The sequence below is a fragment of the Antedon bifida genome, chromosome 5, assembly GCF_963402885.1.
Source record: "Antedon bifida chromosome 5, ecAntBifi1.1, whole genome shotgun sequence".
In the NCBI taxonomy this organism is placed as follows: Eukaryota; Metazoa; Echinodermata; class Crinoidea; order Comatulida; family Antedonidae; genus Antedon; species Antedon bifida.
In genome coordinates this window covers 23586509-23612094 of record NC_136230.1, presented here as the reverse complement: position 1 = coordinate 23612094, position 25586 = coordinate 23586509, and the positions used below count along the sequence as shown (strand labels likewise).

Below are 25586 nucleotides of genomic sequence, written 5' to 3'. Positions count from 1 at the left end.
CACTATTCAGGGGACGCCAGCAGAACATGATGGCCTTTAGGTGCCCTAATACATGATACATATATTTTATAATTGCTTTCTCAGAATATAAGTCTTTTTTTCACACTTTCATTAATGTACAAAAGATTATTATATAAAAGAAATAAAAGAAACTATTACCAGAGGAATTGTTGACATTTTGAAAAAAGTATACGGTTTTGCCTTTAACTTTAATGGAGAGTTTTGTAAAATTCGAATTTCAGTTTGTAGCGAATACCTCTCACATTTTCAATTACCTTTTTAGGGACTGGATATTGTTACGCACATGGAGATCCACATTACAAATCATTTGATGATGTAAACTTTGACTTCCAAGGAGAGTGTCAATATGTTTTAGCAGAAAGTTGCAATGATCCAGATACTGAATTTACAATTGTGCAACAAAATGAAAAACGCACAGAAAATTCTAATGTTGCTGTCACTAAGGAGATATATATTTACGCAAATGATGTGGTATGTTGGGAAAGGGTTAATGCATGTTTTTCAACATTTGTTTATAAAAGATATTATTATGTGATGTTATTATGTTTTTCTTTTTACTTTTTTCCCATTTTTTTCTTTTTTCCCCCTTTTTTTTTCTTTTTTTTTTCAATCTGTACCTTTAAAACTTTATTTCATGTTTTTCTTTGTGATATTATTTTTGTTTTGTTTTATGACTACACAGACAATTGCTTGTCTCTGTAAGATCTCTGCAATGTTGTAATAATGTAAATATATATATATTGCAGAACAACACGTCCTTCAAGTTATAATTTAAAAAGCTCTCAATTTGTCTTGTCTAAACCAGTATCCTACTCATCCGGAACATGCACTGGGTTCTTTAACATACACATACGCAAGATATGTACACAGGCATCCCTTTTACTATTCCAAGAATTGTTGTACCACCAGAACTATGGTTGCGCTTTGGACCTGTGCCAATTTTTCGCTATTGTTTGCTTTGCCCTTGAGGAGTACAGTACATTGCTATCTAGTGTTTATAATTAAAGTGTTTTTATAGCGGAATCTTATGTTTATTAGCAGATATAACTCTGATACGGATGCATAGGTAAGCTTTCAAAAGACGATATGATTTATTTCTGTTCTTTTTTTCACTTTCACTAGATTGTTTCACTTTTACAAGACCGAATTGTTCTTTTTGATGGTGATCAACGTATCCCACCTATCAATACTAATGGAATTACTGTAGATGTTAGTGGATTGTTATTGGTAAGAAGTGCTTTTAACACAGTTTGATAACATTACTTATTTTTTTAATATTTACATAGAAATGTGCTATATGTTGCTATTGAGTGTTGAATTTCTATATAAAGTATGGAAATAATCAAAGTAACCAATCACAACAGGGAAACAATTTTCAAAAAGATTACTTATCAGTGAGCTTTCTATTAAACTGATGATAAATTGTAATGTATGTGAGTGTCAGTTTGTTATAGCCAATCATAATGTCCTTTGTATGTATATGGTTAGAGATGTTAAAGGCTAGGTGCAGGCAAAAAATTTCTATTTATCATACATTCCAATAATTATCAATCTATAGTTTCCCCTATGTTTCATAATTTTTGGGATTTTATTTGTGTTACACGAGCTTGTTGAAAATAAGTTTAAATTACACAAATGTTGTAAATAGAGAGCCATTTTTAAAAAGCTGTGGCAAATAAACGGCGTGGTAAAAAATCTTATCAGATGACTAAATATAGGTAATATAACTTGAATTGTACGTTTCTGGTATTTTTATGCACTGCTTCATAGTTTTATTTTTATGCTATAGCAAAAATTATCCACTGTATATCCACCATCTTTTATTGACCTTCTAGAGAGTCACCAGACATGTTATTAAAATACCTAACTACTGAAAAAAGTCTTCTTGGTTTTCATAGCAGAATTTTGTATTTGACCATTTTAAGGAAAATTAATGTTTTTTCGTCTACATTTCTATTACAAATATTTGATTTATGTACAATTAACCAGATATTATGTTTAAAATTCATGCCTGTTGTACCTCAGCTTTAAATTATTCTAATGTAGTTACTGCATGTTTCATGTTGCAATATCCTTACAGACTGCAATAAACCGTGTGTAATTGATTACTTATAAAAACAGGTTAATGAGTAAGCATTGACTGCAGTAGACTAATTTTTTCCATGCTCCCTTTAGTAAAAAACAGAAACATGTAGTGTATGATTCAATGATAATTCTCTAATGGTTCTATTTTTTAAAGATTGTCAGAACAAATTTCTCATTGGAAGTTACTTGGAATGGATATCATGATGTTGATATAACCATTCCTGGAACATTTTATAATAAAACATGTGGTCTGTGTGGTACATGGGATGATGATAGAAGTAATGACAAACAACTACCAGATAAAACACAGGTATGTTTAATACAGTGTTGTGCACACTCAAGGGTTAGTTAGTCAAAACTCTTTTTCTCATGATGACATACAGCTTTTTTCCGTAACAAAGTGAAACTGACCAAAGCAGTGATCAGCATGTAGAAATACACCAGGGTTTATCCACTCAACTCAAAGACCTCCTTATTGGTAGCTAAATAAAATGTAGATTTAGGCATACTTTTGTTGAAAGTTAATAATTGCATTTTCTCTGCCATTTGCACAGAATGAATTTAATTGACTTCACATTTTATTAATGTTTTTAAGGCATCTTCTTATGCTGATTTCGGTAATAACTGGAGGTTTAATCCTGATGAATGCTCAAGTCTTGAACCATTAGTCCCTGTTGATCCTTGTAGAGATGATGAAGCACGTAACATGGCTATGGAAACCTGCGGTGTTCTTGTTGATGCTAATGGTAAGAAATTAAGAAGCTTTAGTGTTAAACATATATATCTCATCATTCATTTCTCTTTTTCTCTAATTTCCCTTAATATTGGTGTCCAAAAGGATTCTACTGTATTTATACATGGTATATTATATTAAAAAATAGTAATATAATATATAATAAAATAATTTTTCTGTATAGTTAATAAAAATCAATTCAGTTTTTCTTTAAATTGTATGCTTTTTAAAAATTTATTTTATGATTGTTTTATGAAATATTCTTTCCAATTTTGGTTTTATTGATAGACCAGGTCATCTACTTGGAAACATTTTATTTATGAGAGTACTTTACTGCCCTCAGGAAAAACTATTTCATTTTTAACGAACATTTCTTATGGAATAATTTAACTTTAAAAATTAAATCATCACCAACCCTACTTTCTTTTAAAAAAAATTTAAAAAAATTTAATCCATCAATATTCATTAGATAGTTAATAAGTTTGCCTCTTTTTTTATTGGTAGCCGTACCCAACTAAAAATCTGTATTTTTTTATGTTTTCCCATGTATGACTATTTTTGCTTTCTTGAATTTGTTCTTATGATTTTTTTGTTACTTTATGTGGAATTCTCAATAAATTACACTGTATACAATTCAAACAATTTGAGTTCACACTATTCATGGAGCTTAGTAGCAATACATTGTTTCTTTATGCAAACTATTAAAATAAACAAATTATATTCATTATAAACAGGGCCTTTTAGTGATTGCCAAGAAGAAGTCAATTCGACTGCGTATTTTGATAGTTGTGTTTATGATGTCTGTGCCTTACAAGACTATTCATATTGTGGTAATATTGAAGGATATTCTAAAGCTTGTACAGATAGATTTATTAATGTTGGATTATGGAGAACAAGAGAAATATGTCGTAAGTGTTTTGTAAATAATCGAAAAAGAGAGATAGCAACCAACTATTTTTTTTTTATTTGATGAAACCAGTTACCACTTCAAATATTTATTATACAATATACACATAGCATATTTCTGACAAAATTATTTTGTAAATTGTTGTTGTTGAATATGCCATTTTAATGCCACATAATAGTTACTCAATTTGACAAAAAATTGGATCAGAAAAAAAATAAATTTACCTGAAAAAACTGTAATTTAAATTAAGATATAGTCAAATTGACCGAAAGTAAATGCGTTTTTGTTGAATTTAACCGTTGTTTTGTCTTTTTACATGTGAAACTTCTTTTTTATATATTTTTTTCTATGGAAGTGATTAACATTATTGAAACCTGCAAAATGGTCTATTCAAAGTCTTTTTTTTATTTATCAATTAATGTTTAATTATTAAAGGTATTTTTGCACTTATTTTTTGATTAACTCCATTTTTCTTCAAATAATGTATTGAATTCTTGGTTCCAACTATAGTCACAACACAAGGATGTAATGCAACTTAAGTGATTTGACCAATCACAAGCAATGGATTATTTGAACTTATCATTGGTCAACTCACTTGCATTTACTAGTGGGAACCAAGCTTAAAGCACACACATGAACAAGACAAATTCAGTGTGCACCACTTGGTTCTCTTAAATGACTTGTATAAACATTTTATAATTCTTTGCGAATAGCCTTGTCATGTCCAGAGGGATCTGAGTATAGTCCTTGCACAGCTTGTCCTTTGACGTGTGTTGATATTAGTTCAGATGCACCTTTAACATGTACAACTCCATGTAGTGAAAGCTGTGCTTGTATAGAAGGATTTGTACTGAGTGGAACCACTTGTGTTCCTATTGAAAGTTGTGGATGTCAATATGAAGGAAGCTATTATGAGGTGAATATACCATTATTAGAGCATTATCCAGAAGGGTACTTGCATTATGACCTTCTTTTGGTCAAGGTTTCTTTAACAAACAAAAAATGTTTTTCAAATTGGTAGTTATTAAAATCATCGTCCTATCCTGACTTAATTGATAAATGCATGCTCAGATCACTAGCCTACAATTGTACCTATACTACTGAACAACTGAACTACTTTGAAGAAGTATATTGATAAAAGTAGAAAAAAATTGTTTTAATAAAATAACACTTTTGTGTTTAAATTTATTATTTTAGGCTTACTCTGAATTTTTGACTGATGATTGTTTAAATTCTTGTGAATGCGAAGGTGGAGAAGTTAGTTGTGAACCATATAGTTGTTCACCAAACTCTACATGTTCAGCTGTAGATGGTATTCGACAATGTGTTTGTGATGAAGGTTTATATGGAGATGGATTAGAATGTTTCCGTAAGTTTGGGCAAATGGAGTTAACAATGCTAGCAGAAATGAACGCATTTTTTCTAAACTATATTTTAGTTATTATCAGTAACACAGATCCGTTTTAAAGGTGTGGGAACCATACTTTACGGTTGGTGCCAGTGGTAAATTTAGGCCTTCCCTCAACCCCTATTGGAGTTTGTCTCTACATCCCCACAGGGTCTGCACTGCTGTCATGTAAACAAAGATAATGATACTGTTTATTTACTATTAGAATATATATAGGTCATGATTTGAACCCAGGATCTGGGTTTGTTTGTATCAGAATGTACAATTTACAGCACCACTAAACTGCTAGTAGAATTTAGCTTTTGTCTCATTTATTTTTAGCTGATCCTTGCAACAGTTGGCCATGTAATAATGGTGGAGAGTGTATAAGTGATGGTATTGGAGGATTTACATGTCGCTGTTCAAGAGGATGGAGTGGAAAATATTGTGATGATGGTAAAAAAAACTACTTGTATCATATAAAATAAAATTTTAGATAGATAATAATGTTGTCTGTGTACATATTTAAAATGGAATTTCTAAGCTCCAATTAACATTATTAAGACTATACATGAATGCAGACAGACTTATTTTCAGATAGGTTAAACCAATGGAAAATACTCTCTGTATACATACCGATGTATTTGCATATACCGGTGTAATGACATATACCAGTGTATTTGCATGTACTGGACGTGTCTATCCATAAATAAAAGGCAGATACACTGCAGTATACAAACAAGTTTTGGGGTTTTTAAGCCAACTGTCTTAAAATGATGAATGAAAAGCATTTTTGTTCTTTGAATTTAACATTTGGAAATTATTAATTACAATTACCTCTTTAATAATAATAGGTATTGGATATTGTAATGCACATGGAGACCCTCACTACACAACATTTGATGGTTCTAAATTTGATTTCATGGGAGACTGTGAATATGTTCTTCTGAAAGATTGCATTAATGAAGAACCAGAATTTCTTGTTGTTCAAAAGAATGTGAAGTATACCTTCAATCCTGCTGCAGCTACCACTAACGAATTGTATGTGTATGTGTTTGAACATGTAAGTTTTTCAAGTAGTTTATTTTTGTTAAAAGTTGTGTTCACGCTGAGCCCCGGATTTGGTGGTGTTTGTAGAAAACCTAGGGTATGTTACATTTTTTGATCACACATGTAATTGTTTTTACTGAATGAGTTTATGTGAACGGTTCTATTCTTAAACACTACTCTTTTTTTTCATGTTTTATTCTATTTAGCCACCGATTTGCGTAATTTAGTTGTGTAACGTTCTTTGAAGAAAGTGTATAAAATCAAAAATTGTTTTTCTTTTTTAGAGGATTGACTTACTTCAAAGAAAAGAAGTTAGAGTGAATGGTGTTTATGAAAACACTCCGATAGAATTGCCTGGTGTTTCTGTGCAATTAAGTGGGCCTTACATTGTAAGAATATATTATTTTTTATTTATGTTTTGCTATATATAGTAATGGTGTCCAATTTTTATAGCATATTGTGTTTTCTTGACATGATTGGGTTAATCAAATTGAATGTACCAAAACAAAAATGTAAATGAAAGTTCAGTTTATTTAAAATGAAATTTAAGATAAATATTTATACTTTTGCCTGTTCAAAGACTGTAAAGAATTATCTTCCTTGTACTCTGTCACTGTTGTGGACTATGCCTATTCAAATGTCTTTACTTCATGGGAATCATTTGTATGTATTATTACTTATTACTACTACTACGTTTTACTTACAGATTCTTGAGACTAACTTCTCATTGGTTGTCCAGTGGGATGGTGGATATGATGTAGATGTCAGCATCTCTGCTGATTACTTTAACATGACATGTGGTCTTTGTGGAAACTATAATGGTGATGGATCAGATGATTTTACACTTCCTGATGGAACCACTGTGAGTTTGCTTACTGTCTTCGTTTTAGTTAATTTTCCACCAAGAATATATCAGTGACAGCAACTTTTCAGCATGTTTGTTTTCTCTTAGGGCCATTCGCCCATTTATCCATTCATATGAACAGAGTACAATCATCATAGTTTAAAAAATAAATTGAAAATCAAAGTATTTGTGTTATTTCTTTTTCAAAATCTTTATCAATACAATCATTTTTTATTTATCAAAAAAAAGCATTATAGCCTATGTAAATTTTTAGTTTTTTCATTTTGTATGCATTATGATTGTCTTTTTGTTTTACTACTGTATATGCCATATTTATTTTTGTTTATATTACAGACCAACAGCCCTGCAGAATTTGGAAATAGTTGGATATACAACATAGATGAGTGCACTACAATTGAAGTAGATATGCCACATCCTTGCAATGTAACAACTCCAGAGATCTTAGTGCTAGCAGAAGCATCATGTGAAATCATTAGAGAACCAACAGGTATAAATCTCACTAGTAATAGAGAATTTGGGCAATCACATATATACACATATGTATCCGTGTCACAACAGATATACAGATGAGTTTGAATTTATGGTTTTTTTCATTTGGACAACATCATTTTACGTACCATTAGAGAGCATAACACTAGTAGGTTGTAGGCCAGTTTCTGTTCTCCATCCAAAATGATGTTCCTTTTCTTTTGCACCCCATAAATATCACCTATCTATGGTTAGGGTGTCTAGAAAACACAGTTCTAGAAAACTCAGATCTCAGATATATCTGAGTTTTATAGATCTAGAAAACTCAGATATCAATATCTGACTTTTCTAGTTCCAAAATGAAACCAGAAAACTCAGATCATCATTTGATTGGTTGGTAGGTCATTTGGATCGTTCCATTATTAATCAGCAGGTAGGTCATTTGAAATACTAGAGTATTATTAAAACTGATTACTGTGTACGTTTTCTTACTAATATTGTAACATGTAGAAGCGGCCTACGGCTTAAATCATAAAGAAAATACAGTGCATGTTACCGTTAAAATGTAGGCTTAAAAATGAGGCATGTACAAGTTGGTGTGCGTACCAGTTGGTTGATGTACGAGTTAGCCAAGTTTGGAATAGGTACGAGTTATTTTGGGTACGAGTTGACCACTTCTAGTCTAGTAAGTACTGTAGGACCAGGCCTACTCTTCGCGATACATCTTGATAGCGCCCACACGTTGAGCCTTGAATTAAGTTTGCTTAGCTAGGCCTAAATGCTAAGCCTACATTTTAAAAGGTGTATACTGTATTTCTTTATGATTTAAGTCGTAGGGTGCTACTACAAGTTACAATAATTATTATTATTAGTAAGAAAACGTATAATACTGTGTAGTATTTCAAATATGCTACCCTCTAATAATAATGGATTTGATGATCTGGGTTTTCTAGTTCCATTTTGGAACTAGAAAACTCAGATATTGATATCTGAGTTTTCTAGATCTATAAAAGTCAGATATCTGAGTTTTCTAGATCTAGAAAAGTCAGATATCTGAGTTTTCTAGATCTAGAAAACTCAGATATATATGAGATCTGAGTTTTCTAGACACCCCTATGGTTAGCACTATATTACTGTTACCAGTATCCAAAATAGTGTTTCTTTTTCTTTTGGCCAACATACTACCACAGAGGTGTGTTTAGATTTGAAAATTCATTTTATTCTCTTTTACCAGTATTGATTAGAATCAAGTGTGACTTAAAAATCAAAATCATTGTTTTGTATTATTAACTACTTCAATAAAAAATGTGATTGGTTTGTTTTATTGCAAACATTTATGAGTCACAAATAATTACAAATACAAACCTTACTAATTGGTAAACAAGTTACTTTAAACTGCATTGTTTATTTCTTTCAGGACCATTTGCTTCTTGTTATGACGTTGTTGATCCGGAATCATATTATAATGACTGTTTGTATGATGCCTGTGCAACAGATGTTTTAGACACAACCCTCTGTTCTGCTGTCAAATCATATGCTACAATGTGCCAGCTTTATGAAGTAGATATTTCTTTATGGAGGACTCCAGATTTCTGTCGTAAGAAAATTAGGCATAATTTCTTTAACCTCGCAAACATACGTCTACTTCCATACAAATATTGTTTATGGACTGTAAAATAAAATACATTATAGAGTTCTGCGGTGCTGACGTCACGACGGTAGGTGGCGCTGCATGGACGGTAGGTGGTGCTGCATAGTTGCTAGCCAACCAAAAAATGCGTTCAACTGCCTCAGTGACTCCAAGGTAACCAATGGTTTGGAATAGGCTTATTGAAGCAGTCATTTTAAAACTTAATAATTTTCAATAAAAGCAAACTAAAATTTCAAAAGGTCACTAGATAGTTGTTTTTAATAATCTATTTATTCTTCAGCTACAGTTTAAGCTTTAAAAAATCAAGCTAAAGATACATAATTTGATAGAAACACAGATCTATAGTGTTTATCAACATATAGTGTTGAACACATTTTTGATTGTGCTAGCAACCACGCAGCGGCATCTATTGTTGTGACACCACACCGCAGAACTCTATATGCATACTAGGAAAGAGTAAAATTGTAATTTTACTCTTCAATGATTCATACATACTGTACTACTATTAGAATAAAATAGTAACAACATTGATAAATGTTATGACAATAATATAGATGTTAAAGTTTTTTTTTTGTGAGATCCCTGTATATACACATAGATGCCACTGTTGGCTTCTTCAATTTAGACCTAAAGCAGCTCTACCTGGTGAGATGTTTGGCATAGGCCTACTTAATATAACCATAGATAAATAACAGCACAAGGATAAATATCGATGGTGACATCAAAAGGTTTTCCAAGGCGCTATTATAATAATCTTTTTCTTGTGATTTACCACTAGCAATGGAATGCCCAGAAGGGTCGTCATACAGCCTTTGTGCCAATCCTTGTCCAGCAACGTGCAGTAATTACTATGAGTATGAACCATGTAACGAGTTATGCGTAGAAGGATGTTCTTGTGATGATGGTCTAGTACTCAGTGGATTGGAATGTGTATCACCAAATGAGTGTGGCTGCACTTATGAAGGAAGATATCTAAGGGTAAAGTTATCACTTTCTAAATTGTTGTTGCCTATGTGTGATATCTAAATTGCAAGTTACAATTGTAAACAAGAACACATTATAATCAAACATTGTACATATAAAACCATTCAAACTCTATCATCAATAGATGGTATAAGACTACTTGAGAAATGTTTTGTACAAGTAGCCCAAGCAAATGATATTTGTACAATTATGAGGTTTCTGTTAATTGTGTGTACGACAGGTAGGATTTCATAATTCAGCTGAGAAAGTGAGTGGATTTTTCTAGTGCATAGGCATGTTTATCCCACTTAAAGAGTGTCCGCCACACTTCCTGTTTGTGGACTCTGTCTTAAAATCGTGTATGTTCTTATATTACAGGAAGATGACTACTATGTTAATGACTGGTGCTCTGAAATATGTACATGTACTGAAGGAGGAAATATTAATTGTGAACCATACCAATGTCACTGTCTAGCCAGCTGTGGCGTTTATGATGGAGTTCAAGGCTGCTTCTGTGAACAACCACTCATTGGAGATGGACTTATATGCTCAGGTATAAATTAAAGTGTTATTAAAATGATTAATAACAATAGTTATCAGTACAAAATAACTATAAAAGCATTGTAAAAAGTAGTAAAAATGGTGCATTTTGGCAGCTATTTCATATATTTTGTTTCACTGTCTTCAAATCCACAAGCTTTATTTCAAATTCTATAGATTGATAATAATAATTATCAGTACAATCATAGTAATCAAATAGCGTGCAACTATGCTTTCCTCACCAGATTTCTCAAGGTTCACGTACGCATTTGTGAAAACATGTAATAAATTGGGAGATCATACCTGGTTACATGTTTTAACAAGCTGTAACAATTTATGCATATGTGAAAAGGGTATATGTTACTAAATCTCTGTGTATTTTCTCATCATTATTATTATATATTTATTATTGCTTGTTTTTTTTTTACTTAGTTGATCCATGTTACAACAAACCTTGTAGAAATAATGGTGCATGTGTACCGGATGATGATAATGATGATTATGAATGCTTCTGTCCATTCTTTTGGTCTGGACCAACATGTGAAATACGTATGTACAGCATTTTCTATTTCTCTCTCTATGTTACAATAGCAGAGACAAACATTATATTCCCTTTGCCTCTTTCTATAATAATAACATGCATGAATGGTGAAATCAAATGTTGATATAAATTTTATGGTATAGCACGTATATTAGTTCTAAAAAAGAAACTCAACTGTTCTTTTCAGAACTAATACGTGGTGTACCGCAAACTTTATATCAACATTTGATTTCACCATTCAAACCTTCAAACAATATAAAATAAAAGTTTGTCTAGTTTTTAATATTTTCATTGAATTCTTAAGCCTCGATCACACTGGACTTAAATTGGTCAAACAAACCAAGTCACTGGCTAAATTGACCAAGAATAGTCAAATATGGTTAATTTAACTAAGACCAATGGTTAAATTTTCTGACCACTACCTGCCTAGTAGAACCTACCATATTGTAGACTCAGTCACTTAAAAATGTGTTAATTTATACAAAATTATGTTTATTTTCTAGCGATTCCGAAATAGAAGATTGAGTTTAATATGCTTTAAAGCTTTAACTTTGTTTCACTTTATTTTCAGCTATTGGTTACTGCACTGTTTTTGGTGGTCAACATTTTAGAACCTTTGACAAACGCAGTTTCACATTCAGAGGTAATTGCGGGTACACTCTTGTTGAAAGTTCTGAAGATTATGATGAAGAATTTAGTGTTGTCCTCCAGAATGATGCAGACATATTTGGTTATCCTGTTATTGAGATGGTGTATGTAACTGTATATGGTAAAGTAAGTAGTCATTTATAAGAAACATATTAGTAACATGTATCACAGCAACTAATTTTAATATTTTTAATCTTACAAATAACTGTACTTATATTTATTATTTTAAAAATAACTACTGTATGTATTTGTAGACAATGAAATTGACAACTTTTACCTCCCCTGAATGTTTCCTTCCTGTCACCTAGGACCACCTTTTAGTTTGCTAAACTATGATGGCAATACTAATTTAACCATATAAGAGTGTTGGTTATTGGGGTTTGGAATCAAATTCATTTTTAGTCCTATATATGAATAACTATTTGTTTTTTTATGGCAACAGCAATTTGGATTATCATGGACTTACGGCTTAACAATAGACAGTGCACCATTCATATCGCAAGCTGAACTACCTGGTGTTACTGTGAGAGTTGCTGGCGATTACTTAGTAAGAAATATTTGTTTATGTCACTGCACATTAAATAAATAACAAAAATCGTAGTTATTTCCTGTTAATAGTGGTCGCACGATGGACATACGATAGTGTGACAATACAATCGACTACGACCATGGATGACCACTAAACATGAGTACGATGCTATTACGAATTTGAATATTGTTTAATTTGTGTTTCATTGTGTAGAACATTTTTTTGCGAAAGCAGGAAAGGTTCATATGTAACAGCTGAGCTGATTCTGCCATTTAAAAATGGTGGTGCTGGATTACATCTAAAATTGACAAGTTTGGCATTTGAAATAAAAATGTCATGAGTGAAACTGCATTTAATAGTATACAGCTAAATCATTAGGAATTCTAGGCATAGTGCAATACAATGCAAACTAAATAAAATAATATTGTATCACACCTACATTCCTCAGCTATACCTAATTATGTTTTTTTCTAAAGATTTTATCAACAGATTTTTCATTGGTGGTCAAAGTCAATAGAGCCTTTGCCGTTGAGGTAACTTTACCTGACATGCAGGCTACTCGAGGATTATGTGGTAGTTTTGATGGTGATATGGATAATGACTTTGTAACACCATATGGAGAACCGGTAAGTCAAGAAGACCCAATTAACACTTACGATTGGGTCCTAGAGCACTCGGGGTCGGGTCAGGATTCAATTTTTGGGTCCATTCCAGTGTTTTTACATCTCAAACAACGACCTTGAAGCTATTGGACACGATTCACTGCACGAATCTGCCCAAATGAAGAAGCTGCTTCTAAACTACCTTGAGAGGAAGTCCAGGGCAGCCAAGCCCAATATTATTATTACTTATCTATTTCAGATCCAGAGCCAAATATTAAGTGTAAATGGTCTTAAAATGCTGACTAATTGTTACTGTCAACATGATTTAGGAGACCTTAGCATTGATAAAATGTGGAAAGTTCAAAGTTCTATCGATTGGTTTATTTACATTTGCTATTTGATGAAACTACTAGTATTTTGATGACACTAATTAAGAATCTATACTCTGGTGTGATCCTTATATCCTTATTATCATATATGCTTGTTTATCCAAATGTTGTCTTTACTTCTACTCCAATCCATGTAAAAGATATTGCTTAATTCTGAACATCACTGGAAAGAGGAACATCTGATATAATATCCAGAAGAGATCTTGGTATTGAAGTCTATACATTTGCTGATTCTTTTTTCAAGGTTGATTTAGTGACAGACTTTGGTAATAGTTGGATTGTAAATGAAGACGAATGTTTTGATACAGACAGCATGTCTGGTAGTTTATGCATGAGCAACTCCACTAATCTATCTAGTGGTTGTGAAGTCATATACGATCAAGAAGGTTGGTCAAATTTGTTTGGTTTAATTAAGCATGAGAATAATTCTTAATTCAATTATGCGGCTACTATGAAGTTTATTTAAAAATCTCTATATATTGTTTCAATGCGTATCAAAGATATTTTTTAACTTTTTTTTGAAAGGACCTTTTGCGGGTTGTCATCGAGCTGTTCCACCATCTTCGTATTACGATGGATGTATGTCTGACCAGTGTGGTCTTCTGGTCACAGAGTATAGTATCTTGTGCGGTATAATTCAGTTTTATGAATCTCTCTGTTTGTCTGCTGGTGTAACTGTTGGACCATGGAGAACATTAGCATTCTGTGGTAATTTATTTTATATTATATGAATGAATGTTTAATTTGAATATGCTGTTTTACATCCTTACAATTACAATAACAAAAATTGATATGTCACAGAACGTATTTGTTTTCTTTGCAAGAAAGTAAAAATCTTGTTGTGGATGGTAATGTCCAAACTACGGCAGTAAATTTAAGTGCAGCTACGCTACATAGTCCTTTTCAACTTACAAATATGACTGATATTCGCAAACATTAATATACTGTATACTATCTGTATAACTATTGGACAACACAACTTATGATGATAGTATATTTTTACAGGAAAAGTTTGGAGGGGCAACGGCATACAATACATTTTCAGATTGGAAATTTTTATTTTAGGTTCAAGTCACAATATTTACATACTTAAATTACTTAAATTACATTTTTCTACTTCATTTGAAAACTCTTCTGAACTAAGGGATTATATATTAAACAGTAACATTTTTTACCATTTTATAGCACCTGAATGTCCTCCAGATTCAATATACGTAACATATTCATCATCATGTCCTGAGACATGTGCTAGCAATGAAGATGAGGATGAGGATTGTGACCTTCCCAGTGTACCAGGCTGTGAATGTTCAGATGGTACAGTCTTGCAAGGCTGGTCCTGCATTGAGCCTAGTGAATGTGGATGTAAAGATTCAGGGTTCCTGTATGAGGTAAATATGTACCAACAGTGCTGTTGCTTGAAGCCGATTTTCCAATAGGCGAATTTTGTTCGCGCGATTGAAATCATCAGCTTATATGCATGCATATTCATATTTCCATTTTCCAAATCCCTCTCTGAGACAAATTCTAGTTCCTTGAGTTCTTTGCTTCAGCAAATTTGGTAGTTCGAAATGTTTCTACTTTTTGTGAAGCGAAAAATTGTGCAACCAATTAAAGGTCGAGAAATGAGCTATGACATGTTCATGGGCACTCATGTCAATCGAAAAGATTGGCAAACATGAGATAAACATAAAAATCGCAGCTATACGTTCTTGTAATGAAAAGGGTAGCACGATTTTTTCTGCTTTTATTTCTCTTTGCCGATTGGAAAATCAACTTTAAGAAATGAAATATTAGTAGACTTTATAATGGTAGTTCTAGATTACCAATTAAAATGTTAATAAACAGTTGAGAATTTCTTCACACTTTTTTTTCAAACTAGTTTAATAGTGTAGACAGAGCTTAATGTGGTATTTACTTCTTTTAGGATAAATATTTATTATTTTTTCAGGCAAATGATACATTTTACAAAATATTATACAAATTAAACAAACACGACGCAACTTTATGTTATTGTATACTAAAGTGTAATAAATCCTTTTTTTAGCGTGACTCTGATTTTCTGCGAATTGGTTGCAATGAGACCTGCACGTGTACAGATGATGCAGAAGTTATATGTTCACCTAGCAACTGCCATCCTGAAGCCCTCTGCGGTGGATATGAGTATGAATATCGATGCTACTGTCCTGCACACTTACGAGGAGATGGCTATGTTTGTTTAAGTATGTCTTCTCTATCCATTTACTTCTATATTTGTCTTGTTTTACATTCACTATAGATTATGCTGTTTTCACATATTAACATTAATTTGATTTATAGCCACAAAATCGTATTTACAAATACTGTATAATTACTGTAAGCCTTGGATATTCCTCACCCTATTATATTTGTGTTAAAAAGGATGTTTGTATGAGTGACTTTTGTTATTGCTTCTTTGTTTTACCTACATTAATTAAACAAATTCTACTTGAAAACTATGTGTTTAACTCTACAATATCATCTGACAAAAAAAAGTGTGATGTGTCCAAATATGGGAGTGATATGACATCATATATTGGCACATGAAATTTTTGTTTACATAAAGTTTGAAGTGTGGACAGAGCTAAATGTTATCACTTTATTATCTTTCTACGAAAATGTATGAAAACTAAGTATCCACTGATACATGTACATTATAAATGTATCCATCTATTTCTGACACTTGACAGGTGATCCATGCTTAGAAATGCCATGTTACAACAATGGTACATGCATCCCAGATTCAGACTTTACAGGCTACTCTTGTGTCTGTCCATACGGATATGCAGGCGATGATTGTGAAATAGGTAAGGATGGCCTGAAATAACTCTCTAATAGTTTGACCATCATCATGTTCCTTTTTTGTGCATAAACCGCATTTGAGTATAGTCGCACATGACTGTTGTAGATTGCTCATGGAAAATGACCAATATTGGGTATTTATCCTTGTATGACCGACATCTTTTTTCAGTCTGTTTGTCAGTTCTTAAAATAGAATTTTATGAATTTAAGTCATAAACAAACATAAACTTCTCGTGCAAGATAAAAGAAAAGACAAGAAAAGTGCTATTATTAAAGATGTATTGTCCCCAAAAAAATGAGGATCAATAAATTCATATTTTTGACCATTTTGTAGTAACGGAAATAACAATGTTTTCATTTAAAAAATACAAAATAAATAATTAAATAATTTGTTTCCGATCCATTTATTTGACATTAAAATGGCATATTCAAACAAAAAAATGTTCAGGTGAACAATAAATCTTTAATAAGAATAGGAGATATATTTGATCTGAATTTAGGCTTGTCGAAACTAGACATTCAAATTTTTATTCCATAATAAGCTATAATATAATAACAAATAAAGAAAGATAATGGCAATTACAGGATATATCCCAAAATGTGCATTATATCTTTTGATGTGTTTTAAGCTCAGTTGAATTTCTTTTCGTTAATAGGTGACAACATTTGCATAGCATATGGAGACCCTCATTACGTAACCTTTGATGGACTCACCTATGATTTCATGGGTGGCTGTGAATACACACTTGTAAAAACTTGTACACCCTTATGGACTGATGATAAACAAATTGACTTTGAAATATTACAAGAAAATGAAATTCTTGACTTTAATACTAGAGTAGCGTCAACCAAGAGAATCACTTTCCTGTATGGGAATCAGGTAGTTAACAAAACACTATGGTTTCCAAATTGTATATACATATATATAGACACCACAGACACAGAACAAATTCTAAACCGCCTGGTGATATACCGAAAATGTATTAATTGAAACGATAAAATGAAGAAGTCTGTGAGAATTCGAAAAAAGTCCCCCCAACCAAGATTCAAACCTGGAACCTTTTGCTTGATATGCAGAAGTCCTAACCATTAGACCACTGTGGCTTTCATGGTGTTGTTCAAACCCGATTGGATAGCGACTCTTTAACAGTGAAGCAGCACTAGTTCCTTAATTGTACGCACACACACACCAGAGATCAATTTGATATGCCCTCATCTTTCAGTATTTTATTCACGAAGCGGGATCTCTGTAGAGATACTTTTATATGTATATAAACACCACAGGCACAGAACAAATTCTAAACCGCCCAGTTATATACTGAAAATGTATTACCTGAGAATGAGAAAAAGTCTCCCCAACCAAGATTCAAACCCGGAACCTTCTGCTTGATATGCAGAAGGTTCTAGATGTAGACAAATTTTAACCCAGATTTTCCACCTAATTGTAATGTTTTTATTTCGTCTATAGACCATTGAGCTTTATAGAGGACCTGAGCTACGTGTAGATAGGTTAACTGTATCACCACCTTACATCAGAGATGATATTGAAGTCAGAAGCATACCAGGTTACTATGTGAGTACTATATTATAAGTTAATAAAGAAATTGAATTACATGGCCCTAAAATAAATAATCAAAATATTGTACTCTAAGGCTGAAATTTGATGTCATCAATAAAGATGATAATGATGTATGCTGGCACCATTTCAACCATAGATTATTGATTATGGCACTGCAGACTTACTGTAGATGTTCCACTTTTCAACTACATGCAAAAGGTCATGTCTATGTAATTAAGCGCACTGTCTCCTGTCCACGAAATTGGCTGTATGTGAACTAGTAAAACTGGGTATTCCCCTAGTTTTCTCGATATTTTGTGTACTTTTGACCTATGGTTTATAGTCCTTATCTGAGAAGACTTGTTCTACCACCAGAACAATGGAGAAAGTGAGCCACAAACCCTTGCCGATATTATGGCTATGGATTACAGAACTACTATCTAATCGCTCAGCCACTCACTAAAAAGAACAAAACAGAAAGTTAACTATGTTTGAATAATTATATATACAGTACTAAATAAAACCTAGAGAAATTGGTTGTTTTTTTTTTCTACAAGACATGGGACAGAGAGAATGTAAGTTTCTCTAGTCTTCATTGTCTGGCTGAAAAGCAATACAGATTCTTCAGATGCAAAGTATCAAAATAAATCAAAATCATTACATTTGCAGCTTCTCGTGAGTGATTTTGGGTTAAAGATTCGCTGGGATGGCAACTTCAATGTGGAGATCAATATACCAGACACTTTCAGTGGCTTGCTTTGTGGTTTATGTGGTAATCTTGATAACAACACAGACAATGAATTTACATCACCAGAAGGAGAACAGGTTGGTTCAATACTCCTGGAATGCAAAGAATATTTCCATGAGTTAAAAGAAGTATCGCCTTGACCAGTAGAGAACCTTCAAATCATTAAAGTATTCTATCATGAATAGAAACATTAGTGCCAGGCCCATAAGAGAATATGGAGCTTAGAATTTGACATTTTAACCATATTGCTAAAAGTTCTGCAATGCACCATCTAATTGTGAGGAATGATCAAAATAATACACAGCATGTGATATGTAATAAACCAATCAAATGGGAAGGATACATTTAAGTAATATAATAGTGTCATAATAGTAAATGTATTATTTATATCTTAAATAATATAAACATTTTTATTTAAGCAAAACAAAAAATACAAATATATTTATTATTAAGCTTGTTCCTGTTTTAATAAACTACAGTATAACATTTTCAATTTCTTTTATTGCAGTTACGTAATGCAACAGATTTTGGTAACAGTTGGGTGAGCAACTACACTATTGAATGCGATATAGAGGGTTCGTCCGACTCAGAAAGTTACCATCCTTGCGATGAGTCCATGAATAGAGCTGCTGCTGATGGTTCTTGTTCTGTTCTCAGAGATAGTACCGGTATGTCTAATTAAATTTAAAGATGTATGTTCCCCCAAAACACAGACCAACTTTCCCTGATAATAATGCCGGGAGTCTCATGATATTTAATTATTAAGTATTATTATAGGTGTGTATTTTTTCTGGACTGATTATATGTTAATAAATGTTAAATTCGTTTTTAGGAGCTCTCAGTGCTTGCAGATCTACATTGGATCCTCAGCCATACTACGATGCCTGTTACTATGATGAATGTGCTTACCAACCAAATTCTGGACCATCTTGTAGCAATATCCAAATCTATGCACAACGGTGTCGAGAATTGGGAGTTGATATTCAAGAATGGAGAAATACTAGATGTGGTTTGTTTGATTTTTCATATTTCCAAAATTAAAATTCATTATTCATTGTTGTCATCATCAACTGATTGCTTTTTAGCCTATCATAGTTATCGCAACAATTCATAGATGGGCATATATATGTTAAAAACCAAAACGATAATGCTCTAAGTTCCAGTAGCAAAAGTTAAAATAACATTTTCTACAAAATAATATTGACTTTGTGTGAAGTTTTAGTACAACCTTAGTACATTTTTATGTATCAGTACTGTATTTATAACATTTTTTCAAACAATATATTCCTTTTATTTTAATTGAACAAACAACGACATAATAAATAGATCATTAAATCATTTTAAATATTATTTTTATCAAAGACAGTATAAACGGTTGTCCTATACTTCTAGGATGAAAACTTTTCTAATCTCTTTTGTTTTCTGTAGAAAAACTGTACATTTATCTATTTATCGTTGTTTGTTATTGTCCTATTATAAACATTATTTGCATAATTCTTTGCAGCTATTGAATGTACTGAGAATTCTGAATACACTACATGTGCTTCATCATGTCCAGAAAGTTGCTATGGCTTTATTACTGGCAGTGACGATTTGGCTTGTACTGAGTTTTGTGTTGAAGGCTGTGCTTGCCTTTCTGGATTTTACAAAGATGATGATAGATGCGTCCCATACTCGGAGTGTGGTTGTGTGGATGACGGATACTACTATAAGGTGAGAATTTGTACTTCGCTTTAAGCTTATGTGTTCAGAAAGAGTAGTTTAATGATCAGAACTAACAGTTATACCCCTTTCACATTGCCTAGGAAAACTCACACTCCCCTTTCACATTGTCTAGCAAAACTTACATTCCTCTTTCACATTGCCTAGAAAAACTCACGCCCCTTTCACATTGCCTAGAAAAACTCACAATCCTCTTTCAAATTATCTAGCAAAACTCACACTCCCCTTTCACATTGCCTAGCAAAACTCACACTCCTCTTTCAAATTACATAGCAAAACTCACACTCCTCTTTCAAATTATCTTGCAAAACTCGCACTCCTCTTTCACATTGCCTAGCAAAACTCACACTCCTCTTTTAAATTGCCTAGCAAAACTCGGTCTCCCCTTTTACATTGTCTAGCAAAACTTACATTCCTCTTTCACATTGCCTAGAAAAACTCACTCCCCTTTCACATTGCCTAGCAAAACTCACACTCCTCTTTCAAATTATCTAGCAAAACTCACACTCCCCTTTCACATTGCCTAGCAAAACTCACGCTCCTCTTTCAAATTACATAGCAAAACTCACACTCCTCTTTCAAATTACATAGCAAAACTCACACTCCTCTTTCAAATTACCTTGCAAAACTCGCACTCCTCTTTCACATTGCCTAGCAAAACTCACACTCCTCTTTCGAATTATCTAGCAAAACTCACACTCCCCTTTCACATTGCCTAGCAAAACTCACACTCCCCTTTCATATTGCCTAGAAAAACTCACACTCCCTTTCACATTTCCTAGCAAAACTCACACTGAACCTGTCAGACATAGAGAATATTAATTCTAAAATATATTTTTAGCTTGGTGAGACAAAATTGTTTGATGACTGTCAGACGTCATGTACATGTGAATACGGCAATCAGTTTGTCTGCACTAACCATACCTGTGATGCAATTGCTTCCTGTGAAATAGTTGATGGAATAAGACAATGTGTCTGTCCACCTGGATTTACTGGTGATGCTTCAATGGAGTGTTATGGTAGGTATTCAGGGGTGTTATGTCACATTTGAGACCCAACATTTTGTCCCTTAATGTGCGTATTTTGGTTGGCTGTTAAAACATATATTGCCTCTCATTTATTACACAGAGAAGTGTCCTCAGAATAGAGAAGTGTCCTCAGAATAGAGAAGTGTCCTAAAGGATAGGTTCTACTGTTTTTCCTTTTTATTGAAATTTGTGTAATGCCTTTATTTGTAGGCTTTTTTTATATTCATTTAATTCATTTTCTCTTGGTTGAGAATGATTATAATACTGTACTGCCCTTTCTAATAATAATGATTTATATAGTACTTTTAACAAGTGACAAAGCACTTCATATCAAAATGAACAATACAGGTATTTCTTCTATTGTAATTTTGCTCTATTAATGTGATGTTAATTTCCCTCTATGAACACTTCTCTTTTGTTTCTTAACCTAACCCTTTTGTTTGTGATTTCGTCTATGTATACATAATGTATTGTTTATTGTAACTTTTTAATTTCAGTGGATACATGCTATTCAGAACCCTGCCAGAATGATGGTAAATGTTTAGCGACTGTTGGCGATTATTATTGTATCTGTACACCAGATTGGACTGGCAAAAATTGTACAACAGGTGAATAATAAACACTTTCATGTTATTAAATGTGTACATACATTTTTTTATAATAGCCTTTCTAATTCATAATGTCTATATTATATATATTATTATATGAATGATTGTTAAAGAAATGATATAAACTGTAAAAAAAATGCATTCTGTAAACAAAAATTGTACAGGTAAAACATCTCTCTCAGTGAGTTAGACAGTATATAAGCCAAGGCCCCAGAGATCAGTAGCCCGAACAACCTCTATCTCTAACATACTTATTACTTGTCTTTCTTTACAGTACAAAAGATTTGCACAGCATATGGTGGCTTACATTATACAACATTTGATGGCTATACCTATGACTTCTTGGGTAATTGCACATATACTTTATTTAATGGATATGTGAAAAATAATTCTGAACTGGTACATATCTCCCAGTATAACTCAAGAGAGGAAAATGGTGTAACAACTACAGAATCTATTGTAATAGACATTGATGAATATGTAAGTATTATATATATTTTTATTTTGTTTGTGATATCCAATAGATGTTATAATTTCAATTTGCACTCAGTGAGGGTTGTCCTATATGTGTGAGGCTCTTTATTTTCTGAAATCAGCACTGTTGACTCTTATGGCAGTCCCATCATCTACCTCAGGCGTATTGGCTTATGCCTCTCCTCTGGTTTAGGTGGGCACTGGACGAGAGAAGCCCTTGATCAATGGTAGGACCAACCAATATGTTCTAAACAGTCATGTTTTACTTTCTGGCTGTAGCTGCTATAGTATACTTTCTAGCTGTAGCTGCTACAGAAATATGTGCTTTCTAGCTGTATACCCAAAACCTCTGTATGAATGAGGTGTAAACTGTCTTGTTTTTATATTTTTAGAATATTGCATTCATTGAAGACCAACAAGTTAAAATAAATGGTGTCATTAAAACTCCTCCAACATTACTTGCTGATGGAATTTATATATTTTTTGTGGGGACAGATGTTGTAAGTATAGCAAAGATTAGCTACTGACAAAATAAGAGACTCGCCTAATTTGATTCACAAACATGTCTATAGGTTAATGTCTGTGTCCGGGTGTATCTAAAGCCTTACACAAATTAAATGGTCCCTTCACTTTGAAGATACAAACAAGAGCCAAACCTATTTCCTAATTTTGTTCAAAATCATAATCAGTTCAGGATAAACTCTTTCAATGTTATGGATAGGGTAGATACTTCACAAGTCTCTAGGACATCAATGTATGTGTGTTCTGCTTTGCCTCAAATTGAGTAACAATGATAAAACTGATAAAAATGAGTTGATACTAATACCTATTGATTTCTTTTTTTAGGTGTTGTGGACTGAATTTGGTTTACAGGTTTACTGGGATGGTGTAAACAATATTGAGATAGTAGCGAGTGAGGAGGTCACAGATATCACAGGCCTTTGTGGAAACTTTGATAGTGATGCTTCAAATGATCTGGTTAAACCTGATGGCATAATGGTACTTACTTACCTGTTTGTTACTTTATTGTTATTCCTACAGTTTTGGTTTCAACTGTGCCTACCTAATTGCAAACAAATCAAATGTTCAATTTTACTGAGTTACTCTTGTAGGTCAATAAGTTTTATAGGTAAATTTGGACTCGTCTTTTATCCTGTTTGACAATCATGAAAATTTGAGATTGTATCTTTCAGTAGTTTGTCTGGCAATACTTAAAAGTTTCACGCATTTTGAAAATTGAAATCAAAGGTTTAATTTTTAATGATATAAAATTTATTTCTGTATTTAAGGCTATTAATGCAATTGATTTTGGCAATTCCTGGTTCTATGGTGTAGAATGTGATAGTCTTGAAAATGTCAATGCTGCATATGAACCATGTGATGGAGCTGGAACAACTGAAGTTGAATTTGCAGAGTTTAAGTGTGAGGTTTTGACCAATCCTAACGGTAAGTTTATTATACATTGTAATTCTTTATTTTAACTTATTTGAGATCCGAAATGTTGCTTTGCAAGTGTCAATCTTCCAGATATGAAATATCAAGATGCTTAATAAATCTAAAAGTCATAGGCTCAAACATTTATTGTCTAGCAATTGGTTGAAATGGTGTCACACATGATAAAGTGTAAATTTACTATTTCCAAAAATTGGGCACGGTGGACAAAAGTAGGTTTAGGCTGGTGTGAGTAATATGCATTTGAAAAACAATGTAGAGTGCACATGCACTGTCTACCTGAAACAATCATGCATTGCCTTCGATATTTGATTTAAGATGGAAGCGGCAGATACATTTAATAAAAGTTTTCATTATATTTACAGTATGTAGGTGTGTTTAAATGCCTTAAAAATAGTAGGCCAACTACAGAAGACAGAATCATTAACAGTGATATCATGGATGAACTTTTAAATCCTAGGTATAGGATTTATTTCCAAAGGGGTCCAAATAAAAAAGATATAATGATATAGTTTAATTTCATTGTACTCAAGATTTTATGTAGTTTTCATTTTTATACCCCCATTACCCCCAAATTTAGTTTATAACCTTACAATACCGATCATTTTGACAATATTTGGTCATTCTCAAGTTCAATTTCAGAAGATTCTATAAATACTCAAAAGTTTATCAAAAAGATACTTTGTTTATTGTTCTAGGAGTGTTCAGAGAATGCCATTCAGTTGTGAACGTTACCGATTACTTCGATAGTTGCTTCTACGATGCATGTGAAGCAGAACCAGATACCTCAACCTTGTGTGACATCATTGCTCAATATGCACAGATTTGCAAAGCATACTTTATTGAAATCGACGATGATTGGAGGGAGCAGGTGGATTGTTGTAAGTGATTATATTAAAATAATGATATTGTAGTTTAATGACAGTCATAAACTCTGTTGTGATATTCACCAATCACTTGGATATTCATCAATTATTATTTAAGAAATGGTGTTTATTTCATGTACACAATTTTCCACAGAGCATGTTAGTGTGAATATTGAATAGGATCTTTTACACATCTCTATTTATTCTCAAGACCTAATTCAAATCTGCTAATAAAATTTTCTATTAAATTAAAGCAGTGGTTTAGAGTATGCTATAACAAAAAATGATCTGATTTAAGTATAATACCTAATTTTTTTCTGAAACTTTTCTGTTGACTATATTACCACATATTTTCCGTTGCTATATAACAGCTTTGAGTTGTCCTGATAACTCTATGTACAATCCAAGCATGAGTGCATGCCCCCCGACTTGTGCTGATCCTGAAATAGCTGAAATATGTCCATATGCTTATGTGGATGGGTGTGAATGCCAGCCAGGCTACATTCAAGATGGTTGGAACTGTGTTCCTGTTGAGCAGTGTGGCTGTACTTATAATGGATATTATTATTCTGTAAGTAGACAAACCGGTTCACTACCAGATGCAAGTCAATACAGTTTGGTCCAGTGTGAACATACAGTATAACAGAACACATGATTATGTATAAAGACTTGAGTCTTTTTGCTTATAGATGTATGAATGGCCACTCTTTTTCTGTAACTGCTTTAATGTTATGTTAAACACTCTGACACATGTAAAAAAATGACTAAAACCTGTACAGTATTAGAAATTGTCACTCAAAAATCGGAAATACCATGCAATCTATTAATAGGGAGGTTTCAATTTGCGATAACCTAAAGGTCAGGTTAATCTACAGTATCTGTCATCAGTTGTCACCTGGACCTGAAACCATCAAAACTGTGCCAAGGCGGTGAG

General features: G+C 32.7%; 1 protein-coding gene across 1 annotated transcript in view; it reads left to right on the top strand.

The window, feature by feature from the left end:
• The window catches only part of LOC144843437 (IgGFc-binding protein-like), a 108935-nt gene that overhangs the window by 77261 nt on the left and 6088 nt on the right, over positions 1–25586 (top strand). The window contains exons 79-116 of the mRNA XM_078700222.1: positions 284–492; positions 1144–1248; positions 2261–2416; positions 2702–2852; positions 3574–3747; positions 4460–4662; positions 4944–5115; positions 5476–5589; positions 5988–6196; positions 6468–6572; positions 6890–7045; positions 7382–7535; positions 8934–9113; positions 9946–10145; positions 10509–10683; positions 11103–11219; positions 11783–11985; positions 12302–12406; positions 12865–13014; positions 13624–13765; positions 13905–14087; positions 14565–14767; positions 15424–15598; positions 16085–16201; positions 16853–17076; positions 17665–17769; positions 18424–18579; positions 19011–19170; positions 19335–19511; positions 20007–20215; positions 21066–21243; positions 21750–21860; positions 22135–22340; positions 22727–22834; positions 23181–23333; positions 23624–23780; positions 24485–24667; positions 25024–25223. Of these exons, the coding sequence (XP_078556348.1) occupies positions 284–492; positions 1144–1248; positions 2261–2416; positions 2702–2852; positions 3574–3747; positions 4460–4662; positions 4944–5115; positions 5476–5589; positions 5988–6196; positions 6468–6572; positions 6890–7045; positions 7382–7535; positions 8934–9113; positions 9946–10145; positions 10509–10683; positions 11103–11219; positions 11783–11985; positions 12302–12406; positions 12865–13014; positions 13624–13765; positions 13905–14087; positions 14565–14767; positions 15424–15598; positions 16085–16201; positions 16853–17076; positions 17665–17769; positions 18424–18579; positions 19011–19170; positions 19335–19511; positions 20007–20215; positions 21066–21243; positions 21750–21860; positions 22135–22340; positions 22727–22834; positions 23181–23333; positions 23624–23780; positions 24485–24667; positions 25024–25223 (6185 nt within the window). The remainder of the gene's footprint in view (positions 1–283; positions 493–1143; positions 1249–2260; positions 2417–2701; positions 2853–3573; positions 3748–4459; positions 4663–4943; positions 5116–5475; positions 5590–5987; positions 6197–6467; positions 6573–6889; positions 7046–7381; positions 7536–8933; positions 9114–9945; positions 10146–10508; positions 10684–11102; positions 11220–11782; positions 11986–12301; positions 12407–12864; positions 13015–13623; positions 13766–13904; positions 14088–14564; positions 14768–15423; positions 15599–16084; positions 16202–16852; positions 17077–17664; positions 17770–18423; positions 18580–19010; positions 19171–19334; positions 19512–20006; positions 20216–21065; positions 21244–21749; positions 21861–22134; positions 22341–22726; positions 22835–23180; positions 23334–23623; positions 23781–24484; positions 24668–25023; positions 25224–25586) is intronic.